General features: G+C 46.3%; 1 protein-coding gene across 1 annotated transcript; it reads left to right on the top strand.

The window, feature by feature from the left end:
• The first annotated feature begins 1,290 nt into the window (after positions 1 to 1,290).
• Positions 1,291 to 3,788, top strand: LOC125517268 (B3 domain-containing protein REM20-like). The gene is made up of 5 exons (XM_048682447.1): positions 1,291 to 1,407; positions 1,495 to 1,573; positions 2,674 to 2,745; positions 2,835 to 3,117; positions 3,210 to 3,788. Exons 3-5 carry the CDS (start codon positions 2,683 to 2,685, stop codon positions 3,620 to 3,622), a joined length of 759 nt encoding a protein of 252 aa, XP_048538404.1. The 5' UTR covers positions 1,291 to 1,407; positions 1,495 to 1,573; positions 2,674 to 2,682; the 3' UTR covers positions 3,623 to 3,788.
• The last annotated feature ends 12,332 nt before the right edge of the window (positions 3,789 to 16,120 follow it).

The raw sequence follows: 16,120 nt of genomic DNA, 5'->3' as shown, positions 1-16,120 counted from the left end.
AGCAACAATGGTGTTTTATCTGCCAGACACTCTTTTGCACGGAAAATGGCGAGTTGTGCAAAACTTTCAGCACAGACACTTGTGGAGTGTGACTGAAACTGAAGTGGAAAAGGGCCCCGATGATGGTGGACTAACATACCAAGATGATGACTCTACGGAAGTTCCAGTGCAAAGCAGAGTGCGAAGGGACCGGGAACGTGTAATCATTGGTGCTGCAATAGTTGAAGGCATCATGAAAAGAAGAAAGGTGGTAGAGGATGGACATGAAAGCGAGGATGAGGAAAACCGGACTGATCATACTATGCTGCAATATTGTAGTGATGATGAGGAAAACAGGAGTGGGCATAGAATTCCTTGTTTTCATATCGACGACGATGAGTAGCGAAGGTAAATTTGGTCTCCTTGGTGATCTAATGCTATTTTGTCTCCTTGGTAGTTGTTGTTGATGTGATCCTGATGTAGTTTTTGTACTACAAATCTCTCTAGGTACCAAAATGCATGAGACTGTGTAGTGATGGAGAGGTAGATGATGGTTGAAGATACAATGCAAAATGATGTAGTTTTGGTGACGGAAGATACAATGCAAAATGAAGATGTTGTTTTGAATGAAGAAGCAAAATGATGAACTGAAGATGTTGTTTTTAGAGCTGTTTTTCTTAGTTTTGGTGATCATGTAGTTTTGGTTGTGATGTAAAAGATTGCAAAATGATGTTGTTTTTGGACCGAAGATGTTTTTTGAACTGAAGATGTTGTTTTTGGTGAATTGAAGATGTTTTCAGAGCTGTTTTAACTGAATTTTTGGGCGCGCTCCATCAGACAGCCATCTGATCCCACGCGCAGCCCCATTTCATTGTGAGCAAAAAAATATGCGCGAGCGGGGACTCGAACCCACGACCATGCGCTCGTTTCACTGTGTTTCTACCACTGGGCTAGGAAGAGGCTACTGGTCGTCCACTCTATGCCATCTCTTTTCAAATCATCAAACCAGTCAAGTATCAAACACAGACCTCGCTGACAAGTGGGCCACTCGACCAACTCACTGACAAGTGGGCCATTTTGCTACTCTACCCACTCGACCCTTTTCCCCTTAGCTACCAAAAAATATTGGGCGAGCGGGGGCTCGAACCCACGACCTGCTGCTTATTCCACTGTTTTTCTACCACTGGGCTAGTTAGAGGCTATTGGTTTTGTACTCTATGCCAACCCTTTTCCATATATCAAAACAGAACTCGCTGACAAGTGGACCCACTATTTTCCCCACTCCTCCTGTCCACTTGACCCGCTCCTCCTCTCCATTATCCACTCGACCCACTCCTCCTCTCTGCTTCCGGCATCCCCTTCTCCTCCATCAACGGTGACGACCTCCCTGGCGAACCACTCCTCCATCGACAGCGATGGCCTCCTAAGGTATGAATCCACCGAGTCCTTCCTATTCCTCTTCCTATTGATTACATTAGGGTTCCCCGGCGCAGGCTGATTAGGGTTCCATTGTAGATAGAGTAGTAGATCAAGAGGAGGCACCGTCCACGACACCGACAAGGCCAACAAGCTCAAGCAGTCGCCGTCCCCCCAGGTCCGTTCTGTTCTCCCTGTGTTCTTTGATTTGCTTTGTTTCCCCCATGTTCTTTGCCGACAAGGCCAACAAGGCCAACAAGCATGCTGATTTAGGAGTTACTCGTATTGTGCCTGCGCGTGCGTCCCTACTAGAATTGTGGTATACTACATGGCTAATGGTCGTATTGTGCCTGCGCGTGCGTTCTGTTGATTCCAGCCCAACTGTCGAGCGATTGGACCACATTCGAGGGATTTTGCAGACTAAATTAGGCATTTAGGTTTAGGTCCCTTTTGGCCATGTTCAGTTGATGTGGTGCTACCTTGCTAGGTATGCTAGTTTCCCTGTGGTTCTCTTCATAGTGACGTAGAATTCATCAGAAATAGAAAAGGCAGACCGAAAGGGGAAAAAATGATGCCAACACTTATAATGTTGCAAGTGTATTAGTATTTTCCAATTTTGTTTGTTTGTTTTTAAAATAAACATGTTTATATTTGTCTAAAAAGATGCAGCGGCACACTGGAGCAGTTAAACTTGTAGGGGATCTAGCCTCTAGCGGCCTTTGGCTATATAAACCCTAGCAAAGCAAATTAAGCCAATAGCTCTGAATCTCTGAAATTCTAGTGTTAAATTCAGTTTTGTACATGACTATATCGGTGTCAAGCCAATAGCCTTCATGCGCATATCGACGACTATAAAGCTGTTCAGTTTTGTACATGACTGTATTGGGTAGGTGTGTTTAAATTGAGAATCTAGGGTTCAGTTCTTAAGTGCTGGGTTCTAACAAAATGTAGCACATGGGAAGATATGGTCCACTTATAGTAGATATGGTTCATTGTAGATATGGCCCATTTATAGTAGATATGATCCTGATGCTGTGTTTGCCATTTATAGTAGACACGGGCACATGGGCAGATATGGTCCATTGTAGATAGAATAGTAGTATTCCAAATGTTCACAAGTGCATTGCTTTTTTTCTCACTTTTTCTATCATAAATATCCACAGAAGCATTGCTCTTCTCATTTTTATCACTTTTGCCATCATAAACTTGGTTATGTTCCTATTTATGTCTAGTCCTGTTTATGGTAACTTGTTGTTTAATTACAATGCTGCTTTTCAGAGAAGTGAGATGGCTGGCTTGGAAGGTTTTGAGTTCTTCAAGATCGTAATTGAGAAATCTTGCAGTAGCCAGGTATATTTATCATCACTCATTTCTTTATCATCACTCTGCTGTCTAGTGCTTGATTGCCACAATTAACCACTGCTTGACCCTTGCTGCAGAGGCTGCCTGACAAGTTTGCGAAGATGCTCGCCGGCCGTGAGCCCCACAAAGTGAAGCTGCGGGAGGCCGGCAGCGGGCTTCACAGGCTGTGGGAAGTGTTGGTGGTGTTTGATGGTGAAGGCCACATGTACCTAGGGCCCGGCTGGGAGCATTTCGCCCGCGCCCATGAGCTACAGCTCGGGTACTTCCTTGTCTTCCGCTACGACGGCGACGCCATGTTCACCATGAAGATGTTCGACAACACCATGTGCCGCATGTACTACCAGCACGACGACGATGCCAGTAAGCTCTCTGCCTCTCTTCTTCCTGTCCTTTTGGCTTCCTCTACCTGCACGACAACAACACCATGTTCACACATTGTTGCATTTGGCCAGGCAATGGGAGCAGCAGCAGGGATGACGAGGAGCAGAGCAGGGATCACGATGAGGAGCGGAGCGGGGATGACGAGCAGAGCGGGGATGACGAGGAGCAGCCTATTCTGGCTGATGACGAACATGCTATGGTGGTGGCTGACGATGACCCTGCTATGGTGGTGGCGGATGACGACCTTGCTATGGTGGTGGCGGACGACGACCTCGCTATGGTGGTGGCGGACGACGACCTCGCGATGGTGGTGGCGGACGACGACCTTGCTATGGTGGTGGCGGACGACGACCTCGCGATGGTGGCGGCGCCTGCAATCCCACAGCTTGGCGACAGGACCATGCCAATTGTGGTAGAGGAATACATCCGCGTTGGGATTCGCCACTCTGAGCGCATCAGGTTGATGAAGGAGAAGGAGGAGTGAAGATGTTAAGAAGGTGTTCAGCATGTTAGGTTTAAGCTTGTTAGTGTAATATGAACATGTCAATGTTAAGTATGTCTGGTTTAATTTTGTGCATGCTCATGGATGCTGTATGACTGTGTCATCTAAACAAGTCATGTTTTTAACAATGAATATTCAGTTTGGTAATTGATGGGAATTGAAATTTTTTATGCATGCTCATGGATGAAAGATAAAATTATGGGTTTTTGTGCATGCTCATGTATGAAACAATATAAGTTTCATTTTTTGAATGCTAAAAACATGACTCAAACCCTAGCCACGGACGACCGCCGTGACTAAATCCATCGGTTTTTGAAAACACCGTAAAAATTCAAAAACCGTTTTTCATTTTTTGAATGCAAAAGACATGCGTTTTTTGTGAAGCAGCTACAAGGAGGGGCACCCCAAACGGCGTCATTCCATGTCTATCTCAAAGTAGACCCTATTTTACGGACAGTCGCCAAAAAGCATGCATTTCCGACCCTCGTAGCTACTCCTGGCAATTTGGACCACCTTCGGCCGATTCAGCTGGAACCGGCTGGAATTTGAACTGCGGGTCCTCCATAGCTTGCCCGTTATTTTCACTAAAAATGCTTTTCAGCTTCACAGGTAGGCATTTCATCACAGAATCGACAACAGATTTGCACGGCTCAAACCCTAGCCACGGACGGTCGCCGCGACGAAATCGGCCGGATTTTGAAAACACCGTAAAAAATTCAAAAAAATCAAAAAAAATAGGAGACCTCCGCGTCACATCATCAAATGTGGCCTACCAACTAGCAAAAATACTAAACTTGCAATACCGGCGTCTTCTTGAAAAAGTGTTCTCAAAAACGACCTACCATGAACGAAGATTCATGGCTTTCAAGCCAAACTAGCAATGATATTGCCGCATCCGTTGAATAGTTTCTGATAATATGCCCAAATTGGGCGCATGCCTCCATCTTGTGATGGCAAACAATGTTGCAAAAGCGAGGTTCCAACTTGTTTAACAAAAAAAACCGTTTTTCATTTTTTGAATGGAAAAGACATGCGTTTTTCCTGAAGCGGCTACAAGGAGGGGCACCCCAAACGGCGCCATTCCATGTCTATCTCAAAGTAGACCCTATTTTATGGACGGTCGCCAAAAAGCATGAATTTCCGACCCTCGTAGCTACTCCCGGCAATTCGGACCACCTTCGGCTGATTCAGCTCGAACCGGCTGGAATTTGAACTGCGGGTCCTGCATAGCTTGCCCGTTATTTTCACTAAAAATGCTTTTTAGCTTCACAGGTAGGCATTTCATCACAGAATCGACAACAGATTTGCACGGCTCAAACCCTAGCCACGGACGGTCGCCGCGACGAAATCGGCCGGTTTTTGAAAACACCGTAAAAAATTCAAAAAAATCAAAAAAATGGGAGACCTCCGCATCACATCATCAAATGTGGCCTACCAACTAGCAAAAATACTAAACTTGCAATACTGGCATTTTCTTGAAAAAGTGTTCCCAAAAAGGACCTACCATGAACGAAGATTCATGGCTTTCAAGCCAAACTAGCAATGATATGGCCGCATCCGTTGAACAGTTTCTGATAATATGCCCAAATTGGGCGCATGCGTCCGTCTTGTGATGGCAAACAATGTTGCCAAAGCGAGGTTCCAACTTGTTTAACAAAAAAACCGTTTTTCATTTTTTGAATGCAAAAGACATGTGTTTTTCGTGAAGCGGCTACAAGGAGGGGCACCCCGAACGGCGCCATTCCATGTCTATCTCAAAGTAGACCCTATTTTACGAACGGTCGCCAAAAAGCATGCATTTCCGACCCTCGTAGCTACTCCCGGCAATTCGGACCACCTTCGGCCAATTCAGCTGGAACCGGCTGGAATTTGAACTGCGGGTCCTCCATAGCTTGCCCGTTATTTTCACTAAAATGCTTTTCAGCTTCACAGGTAGGCATTTCATCACAGAATCGATAACAGATTTGCACGGCTCAAACCCTAGCCACGGACGGCCGCCGCGACGAAATCGGCCGGTTTTTGAAAACACCGTAAAAAATTCAAAAATAAATCAAAAAATGGGAGACCTCCGCGTCACATCATCAAATGTGGCCTACCAACTAGCAAAAATACAAAACTTACAATACCGGCGTTTTCTTCAGCTACTCGGTATGATTTTAACCTTGATTTCTACAAAATTTACAAAAAAAACCCTATTTTTTTCTACACCCAAACCCAAAAGGATTTCCCTCCCACACCAAAATTTTCCCTCCACCAAAATTCCCCTCTCCCAAAATTTCCCTCCTCTCCCTCTCCCACTACCAGGCGGGACCCACCACTCCCTCTCCCACTACCAGGCGGGATCCACCACTCCCTCTCCCACTAACACGTGGGATCCCCTCCCTCCCCTCCCAAAATTTCCCCATTCCCCTCCCCTCTCCACGACGAACCCTCCCCTCCCCTCCCCACCTCCGCGCCGCCCCGCTCCCACTCCCTCCCCTCCCCTCCCCTCCTCCGTGCCGCCCCGCCGCTGCTGCGCCGCCCCGCCGCTACGCCGCCCCACCGCACCACGATGCGCCGCCCACATCGACAACGACGACGCGATCAACTACATCGACGAGGACGGCAGCTACATCGACGATGGCGTGGTCGACGACGACCACCGCTGCATCGTCAACATCATCTCCCCCTAGGTACTTCTCCCCTCCTCTGGTGGATCCATCTCCCCTCCTCTGGTGGATCCACCTCCCCTCTGGTCGATCCATCTCCCCTTTGGTAGATCCCCTCATGGGTTCAGATTTTCTAGGGTTTGGATCTCCTGCTGGTTCGGTAGGTCCTTGTTCTTGGGGTTAGGGTTCATTTTAATTGGTGCGTGGGGATGATCTCCCTCTAGTTCATGGGGTTAGGGTTAGGGTTCATGGGGCCAGGGTTAGGGTTCATGGGGTTAGGGTTCATGGGGTTCAACAACATCCACCCCTAGGCACTTCTCCCCTCTAGCCATCTCCCCTCGATATTCATGGGTAGATCTTCTAGGGTTCGGTAGACCCCCCTCATGGGTTCATCTAGGGTTCATGGGGATGGATCGATGGGGATGGGGATGGCTAGGGTTAGGTTTCATGGGGTACACGTTTCTCTAGTTCATGGAGATGGTTAGGGTTAGGATTGATGGATCTCCTGCTTTTCTTGTTCATGGAGAAGGATCAATGTGGATTCATGGGGATGATCTCCCTCTGCTTAGGGTTTCATGGGTTTCATGGGGTTAGAGTTTCATGGGGTTCCTGGGGTTAGGGTTTCATGGGGTTCATGGGGTCCTTCCTATGCATGATTTCAATTGTTGTTAAGAGCGTGTGCTTCTCTATGTATTGACTACTATTGCTAAGAGTGCATGTTGGTCCTGTAAATCTTGTACTAATTCACTTGACAGACTTCATATGTAAATCTTGTACTAATTGGTAAAGTAGTCTAAATTCTGATGAGGGTGAGTTACAACAGGAATCATGTTGCTAGTACATGCTACTCTTGTTTATGACGGTCTGCCTATGCATGGGTTAGCCTGCATTTGTGATGGGGGTACACAAAGCCACTTGCTTGCAATTGTTGTGGGTCTTAGCAGAATTCTATTTTTCTGTTCCATTATTATGAGAATGTGATACCACACATTGATTAGGATGAGTGTATCATGCATGCTTTACTTACTCAACATGATATGTGTCTATATGGGTTGATATACCAAATCAAACCGGGTTTGGCTGCCAACTTGAAGCTTCTTAAATTGTTGTATAGGTTGTAGAGGAACATGCATGGGGAATTTTTCTTTGCTTGTTTTGAGTTTGATTCCCATTTACGATTACCATCATCAAAGCTTGTTCAAGTGAAACTGTGGATGCTGAAAGCACCTTATGCATATCCTGTTCATAGAGGATGCCCATAAGGTGCCTGTTGGTGGATTGCGATTTAGACTTTCACTTCCTGATATAGGAACCATACTACATAATCTATTTTTTCTATGTATAGTGACTAATGCTAATTTCATATTTATTAAAGTTATCTTTGTTCATCACATGCTAATTTCTATTTATCTTAGTTTAATTTAGTTTTTCTTTGCATACACAGAGTAATACAATCAGTAGAATGTCAGTCCAAGCGTTGTTAGTCGCTTCAGTACATCATGGGGATGCTTGCTTGCTGCCACTCTTCAATTCAGTTGCTTGCTAGCGTACATAGGGTTAGGGTTTGCATCAGCAGTATTACTAGCACTTTGCTTGCTTGTTGTGTACTTTATATGAGGCACTAGGAAGATTTCTTGATGTTCATTACTACCTCCTGCTTGATGTACATTACTACCTCCTACTTGATGTAGTGAAGTTATTAAGAGATGCTTCATATCTTTCCAGTGTACATGCATGCTTGTTTAGTGCACTTACATGTTTTCTTAATTAATAACACTAGATCACTGTATTGTTTATCCATCAAGTTTGTTTCACATGTATTACATGTATGTGCATGATGGTCCAAATGCTTTCCTTTATTGATACAAGTGCATCATTTTACTTTATCCCTATTGTATCTGATTGTTGTTTATTCTATTTTGCAAGCACCACCTCAAGATCATCCATGGCAAGGAGGACAAGGTCAAGCATGAGGCCAACCGTTGGTATGCAACTTGCTCCTTGTGGTTATACTGTCAGTTTCATAAAATCTGTGTCTTAATATGCTAAGTGAAATGTATTGCTGCAATCTGAATAAGCTGGCTTAATTGTGCCTGTGTGCTGTTAGTCTTCCTTACCTGAATAACTAGGATTAAATGATAATAAAATTTCATAAGATATGTTTGGCTGTCTGTCCATGCATTCCAAACATTCACCTAATAGTTACGTTTCCTTTATCATGCAAAGAAGAGCCTCTCACCGAGTACGAGAAGGTTAGGGCTAGAAATATCATGAGGAACAATCGGATGTTCCAGTCCCTTGGCATCGGTGCAATAGCGTCGATGATTAGGAAAACTAATGGTGTACAAGAAGGTAGAAGTGATGAGTTTCAAGAGGGTAGTGGAGTTATCAATGATGACCCAGAGTACAATCCTAAGGAGGATGAAGTTATTGATGGAGAGGAAGTGGATGATGTTGTAGTCAACAAGATTGTTAAGGTGCAAACTCTGTCTTGCTTGGAGGGTTGGGGTTCTGTTATTATATGTTATTCCTTGTGCTCACATATTTATCTTGTGATCTAATGCTTTTTTCCTTATGCTTCAATCAGGCAAGTTGACCTTTGCAATGCTATCTTTTACTAGTGCATTTTCCAAATGGAATGATCATGTATGCTTTTGTTGATTCCTGCATTTGTCGATTTCTATTCTAATTTATGAGTTCAGTTTCATTTTCAGATGCAATGACTCCCAAGACTAGACTTAGAAAGGGCAAAGGGCTAGAGAGGATCACCAAGTCACTTGGTAGCAAGGTGCCTATCCAAATTTCCGAAAGGATGATTCGTCCAGAGAAGCCTCTGTAGGCAGCAAAGCTTGCTTATGAGTGTGGACTCGTTGCAAAAAGCCATCTTCCGGTTCTTCCTCACTTCAAGCTATACAAAAAAATTCTAGTCTATTGGAGAATGTCGGGACCAAGATTCTAAGTCACACCGATCTAGCATGTAACACCTCATATCACTTTGCGGCCTCACGCACGGTATCCCCACGGGTGTCGCCTTACCATGGTCCGGGACCTTTTGTGCCTTTTGGCTCACGTATATGGTAGTGTCGCTAGCATCCATATGACAGAGAACCCGGGCCGACATGGCTAGTCATGAACCCAAAGCGGCACAGACCTATGGAGACAGGCATACATGAATCATATCGAGCATGTCGGTCAACAGCGTATGAATCTGGGCTGTAGCACTGGCTAACAGGACTCCAGAAGTCACCGCGTGACATTTCCCCGAAGGGACAGACATAGGAACGAAGTGGAACACATGTCGGCCAGTCAAGTGTTCTGAGCAGTAGCACTGGGCTAGCAGGACTCCGGTGAACCGGGCTGTAGCGGACTACTATGGCTCAAAGAAGCACCAGACTACATTTCCCCATAAGAGAGGCTGCCAAGGATAAACAACTAGATTGTCGGATCCCACACATAGCAATACACGTCACACGTACGCATAACATGCAAGTATGTGCTGTACAACATGGCATCACAACATAATGCAACTCATATAGATAAAGGCTCAGAAGAGCCACATAGCATCAATACAAACAGGGGTCACATGACCCATCATTCAGAGCATACAAGCAACAAGCGGAAGCATTACATGTCTGAGTACAGACAACTACAAAAGAAAAGGCTGTGAGCCTGACTATCTACAACGTTCGATCAAGATCATAGCTGAGGTACAAGCTACTCGTCGAAGTCCAAGTGGGACTACTAGTGAGACAGATGTCTCATCTGCAAAATATAAATAAAGCAAACGTGAGTACAAAGGTACTCAGCAAGACTTACATCAGATCCTATCATACATGCATTTGTATCAAGAAGATAATGTGGGGTTTAGTTGCAGCAAGCCAACTTTGACTCAGTGGCTATCCTGTTCTACGGCAACGAGAAACTTCTTTGAGGTGCGGCAGCGCACACGAGTCCACTAGACACCACATCAATACACAACTATGGATTCATCCTTGTCTCCTTACGAGAAGGCCATCCATAGCACTCACACTTGTCTTGAGCATTTTAGAGTATCCACTTTAAGTTGTCTATGTACCACGTAAGCATCCAAGAAGTCCATAACCGAGGACACGGCTATTTGAATAGATCACGATAACCCTGCAGGGGTGTACTTCTTCACACACGCTCTCACCACTTATCACCATGTACACGTCATGTACCTCGGCAACCTTCCAAGCGGAAGCCTGGCGAGGGTGTCGGCCACGACCTGACTAACCACACAAGACTCTAGTCCAGGTTTATCGCCTATTCGGGTTCCATCCGCAAGGAGATCCGGCCGGGGTGTCGCTCACGGCCCCAAACGATGTGTGCAGGGTTCCCAAGCCCACCTCGCCGGATGGATCTACGCTTGGTACACCGTGCCACTTGTGCCTAGTCTGTCCCAAGCCCACCTGGCCGGGTGCCACTTGGTAGACTACTAACACTACCTACAAACACCAGAAACTATTTGCAACTCCTGGACAGAGATCCAAGTTCGGTTAATAAGTCGAGAGGGGTCGAGTTACCGGAACCCAATGTGTGGTAGTATCTAGTCATTGGACAACATACATAGAACTCAGTGCTTAAGGACGGTTCCAGTGAGACAACCCACCATGTACTCCTACATGGCCTCTCACCGCTACCTTTACCAAATCGTGTTCACACGCTTAACTCTCAGCACCAGAACATATCGTACCACTCCAATTCATTCCCGATGAATCAGACCTGACACAACTCTAAGCAATAGCAGGCATGGCATGGCAAGAACACAACATGGCTCAATCAACTCCTACACATGCTAGTGGGTTTTAACTATTTACTGTGGCAATGACAGGTCATGCAGAGGAATGTGTTCAACTACCGCAGCATAAAGTAGCAGTTGAATCGTTGTTGTCCTAATGCATTAAAAAGAGAGCAGGAGCGAGAGAGTAGGATTGTATCGGAATGAACAAGGGGGGGTTGCTTGCCTGGTAGATCAACAGGGGGGCACTGCTTCACTGATAGGTACTCTCGAACACTTCCGGAGCAGGACCTATCGAGAAGGAACGGTGCCAACAATCAATACACAAGCATATGCAACAATATGATGCATGAACATGGCATGAAGATGTGATGCTGTTTGAGCTAATGCAACTAGTATTCAAATTGAATGAAGTCCATTTGAACCAAGGGTTCAAATACAACTCCAAATTAAGCTCAAATATATGCCATTTTAGTGTTTCACCTATGCAGCAGGTATAACTTGATTTTTCATGCATGAAACTGGTACAGATGGATAGATTGAATTTTTCTGATAATTTTTCATATATAAATTATTTCAATCTGAGCTACGGTTGAATTACTATGAATTTTTGAAGTTTGGATCATTTTCTGAAATTTCCTGTTTAAAAATAATTCCAGAAAAGGATAACTGCGTCAGCATGACGTCATGCCTACGTCAGCAGGTCAACGGAGCTGACGAGGTCAAACCTGACGACCGGGTCCCACATGTCAGTGTCATGGTTAATTAACAGAGGTTAATTAATTTTTAAACTAATCCTAAACTAGAAATTAGCAGGGCCGGGCCCCACCTGTCAGTGTCACAAGGGGGGAGTTAGTTAGCGGGGTTGACCCAGTCAATCCCGCTGGCGAGGCCGAACGCGGCGGAGGAGCTCGGGATCGTCGCTCCGGCGACCATTCGGGTGGCGGAGACCACCTTCGCGAAGCCTAGGCTCGCGCGCATCCGGTGGGACACGCGGGAGACCGTGGGGTGGTCGGAGCTCGCCGGAGCGAAGCTCGTGGCGGCGGACGAAGCTCGGCTCGAGCGGCAAAGGGGCTAGAGGGCGCCGGAGAGGCAGGGAAGAGGGGGGTTCGACGGCGGGGCTCACAGCGGATCCAACGGCGGGGCCGGCGATCTCGGGTGGCTGAGGAAGAAGACGATGGTGGTGATGACGATACGGGGCGCCCGGAGTTGCCTGGCTTGACGGAGAGGACGAGGAAGGTGGCGCGGAGCTTGTGGGCACATCGGAGGGGCGAGGCCAGGGCGGTGGCTGCGGCTATCGCGAACGGCGGCGACGGCAGTGCTCGGGCGCGGGAGAAGAGCGAGGGGGAGAGACAGAGGGGAAGGGGATCGACTCGGGGAGAGAGTGAGAGAGGCTTGGGGGGTGCGTGGCGACGCGCGGGCGATCCAGGTGACGAGAGGGAGAAGCAGGAGGTGGCCGACGCGTGCTCGCGCGCGTCGGGCACACGCGCGCCGTCATCCTGGCAGGAGGTAGGCGACGACTGGCGACGCCTGTCTGCTGGGCCGGCTAAAGGAGCTGGGCCGCCAGCTGGGCTGCCAGGCAGGTAAGCACAGGTAAGCTTTCTGTTTTTTTATTATTTATCTGACATTTGTTCTGATTTAGTAATAATACTAAATCAATTTATTTTATTCTATAAATTTTTGGAGGGACTAGTTGGACCACTCCAAAGGCCCTCACCAAAATTCAAAATTATTGGACAATATTTTATATATAATAAAATATTTATCCAATGCAAATAATTACTAGATTAATTCCAAATGGACAAAATAAATATCTATGAGCTCCTAATAATATTGGTTTGATTTTTTATCTCTGTCCAATATTTTCAGAGAGCAACATGAACATTTTCTTGGACCTTTTTGGAGCAAATTTTATCTGGGTCATTTCCAGAAATGATTCTGAGGGTTTCACAAATCCCCATTTCAAATTTAAATGGAATTTAAACATGATGCAAGCATGAAGGGCTAGCCTAGGTCATACCAGAACTAGGGATGTGACAACTCGCCCCCACTCGGAAGAATCTCGTCCCGAGATTCAGGAGTCAGCGGAAAGAAAATGGGGTACTCATGTCGAAGACGATCTTCACGCTCCCAAGTAGCTTCTCTCTCGGAATGATGAGACCACTGAACCTTGAGAAACTTGATGTTATGACGTCGGGTGACACGCTCTGCTTGATCAAGTATGCAGACAGGGTACTCTCGATAAGTGAGGTTATCTTGGAGATCAAGCGTTTCGTGGTCCACTCCGCGGATGGGATCCGAGAAGCAACGCCTGAGTTGAGAGACGTGGAAGACATCATGAACTCAAGAAAGATGTGGGGGTAGTTCCAACTGGTAGGCAACCTCTCCTCGTTTAGCGAGAATGAGAAATGGACCAATGTAATGAGGAGCCAACTTGCCCTTGATACCGAATCAATGGGTAACCTTTAGAGGAGTAACCCGAAGGTACGCCTTATCGCCAACTTCATAAGCCACTTCCTTATGACGACGGTCATACTGGCTCTTTTTACGAGATTGGGCGGTTTTCAAATTCTCACGAATGATGCGAACTTGCTCTTCTGCTTCCTGAATCATATCCGGTCCAAAGAATTGTCTTTCCCCGATTTCTGGCCAGTTCAAAGGTGTTCGACATCTTCGTCCATAGAGAATCTCGAAAGGAGCTTTCTTGAGACTAGATTGGTAGCTATTGTTATAAGCAAACTCGGCGTAAGGAAGACACTTCTCCCAATCCATACCGAATGAGATAACGCAAGCTCTGAGCATGTCTTCGAGAATTTGGTTGACCCTTTCCACCTGACCACTTGATTGAGGGTGGAAAGCGGTACTGAAGGAAAGATGGGTGCCCATGGCAATTTGGAAACTCTCCCAGAAATGAGAGGTGAAAAGACTACCACGGTCTGAATTGATCTCTAGTGGAACACCATGAAGTGATACTATTCGAGAAATATATAAGTCAGCGAGCTGACTAGCAGTGATACTCTCTCGAACAGGTAGGAAGTGAGCCACTTTGGAAAGACGATCAATGACTACGAAGATAGCATTATTCCCTCTCTTGGTCCTGGGAAAGCTGGTGATGAAGTCCATACCAACTTTATCCCATTTCCACTCAGGAATAGCTAAAGGTTGAAGGGTGCCAGCAGGCCTTTGATGCTCTGCCTTAACGCAATGACAAACGTCCCAGTTAGCAATGAACTGAGCAATTTCTCTCTTCATCCTAGTCCACCAGAACCTCTAGCATAGGTCCTGATACATCTTGGTACTACCGGGATGAATCGTCAGAGGGGATTCATGAGCCTCCTTAAGGATCAGTTGTCGAAGATGCTCCTTCTTGGGGACCACCAGGCGGTTTCCGAAGAAAACAACACCTCCATCATCTAATGAGAAACTACCGGCAATACCCTTGGCAATGTTTCTCTTGATCCGGGTAATCCCCGAATCATGCTTCTGGGATTCTATGATATGATCCACAAGAGTAGGTTTCGCCACCAAGGTAGAAAGGAATCCGTGAGGAGCAATGTAAAGATTAAGCTTATAGAATTCCTCATGGAGAAGTGGTTGGCCCTGCTGCAACATAAGATTGTTGCAATAGGACTTACGACTTAGCGCATCAGCCATGACATTCCCCTTGCCTGGGGTGTAGGTAATTCCTAAGTCGTAATCTGAGATCAACTCCAACCAACGTCTTTGCCTAAGGTTCAAATCTGGTTGGGTGAAGATGTACTTGAGACTCTCGTGGTCGGTGTATATCTCGCAACGTTTACCGAGAAGGTAATGTCGCCAGGTCTTAAGTGCATAGACTACGGCTGCAAGCTCTAGATCATGTGTAGGATAATTCTCCTCATGTGGATGCAACTGTCGAGATGCATAGGCAATCACATGGCGATCTTGCATGAGGATGCAACCTAGTCCCTGTCGTGAGGCGTCGTAGTAGATAACAAAGTCTTTAGTGAAATCCGGTGGCACAAGTACGGGGGCAGAAAGTCAGGCGTCTTTTCAGTTCCTGAAAACTGTACTCACACTGTGGGGGCCACTCAAACTTTTCATCTTTCTTGAGAAGTTCCGTGAAAGGTTTGGCCACTTTGGAGAAGTTCTCAACGAAGCGGCGACAATAACTGGCTAGGCCAAGGAAACTCCTAACTTGCTTAACCGTTTCAGGTGGAGTCCAATCAAGAACGGCTTGAACTCTTTCGGGATTGACAGCAATGCCCTTACCAGAGATTACGTGGCCAAGATAGGTCACTTCTGGCAACCAAAATTCGCACTTGGAGAACTTGGCGTAAAGGCGGTGTTCTCTGAGTTTTTCTAACACAAGTCTAAGATGTTCGGCATGCTCTTCCTCGTTCTTCGAGTAGATGAGGATATCATCGAGGTAAACCACGATGAACTTATCTAGGTACTCCATGAAGATCGAGTTCATCGAGCGGGACAATGTAGCTGGAGCATTAGTTAGACCGAAGGACATGACGGTGTACTCGTACAGGCCATAACGAGTGACAAAAGCCGTCTTAGGAATGTCCCCGTTTCTGATCTTGATTTGGTGGTAGCCTAACCTCAAATCCATCTTGGAGAAGACTGAGGATCCAGCTAGCTGATCATACAGATCGTTGATCCTGGGGAGCGGATACTTGTTCTTTATCGTGACCAAATTAACGGGACGATAATCTACAACCATTCGGTCCGTACCATCCTTCTTCTTGATGAAGAGAACGGGGCAAGCCCAGGGAGAAGAACTAGGACGGATGAAACCCTTTTGCAAGGACTCATCAAGTTGTTTCTTAAGCTCGGCTAGCTCTAAGGGTGCCATCTTATAAGGTCTCCTAGAAATTGGGGCGGTTCCGGGGATAAGATTTATGACAAACTCTACATCTCTGTCAGGTGGAATACCTGGCAGTTCCTCTTGAAAGACATCCGGAAAGTCGCGGACTACCGGGATATCTTCAAGGTCAGGAAGAGGGCTGGCATTTAGAGAATAGAGTTGACGCTTTGCAATTTTGGTGGAGACAATGACTATCTTGCCAGAGGGGTGTGTGAGCT

This window comes from Triticum urartu, chromosome 6, assembly GCF_003073215.2.
Source record: "Triticum urartu cultivar G1812 chromosome 6, Tu2.1, whole genome shotgun sequence".
Classification (NCBI taxonomy): Eukaryota; Viridiplantae; Streptophyta; class Magnoliopsida; order Poales; family Poaceae; genus Triticum; species Triticum urartu.
This window is presented reverse-complemented; position numbering and strand designations above follow the sequence as displayed.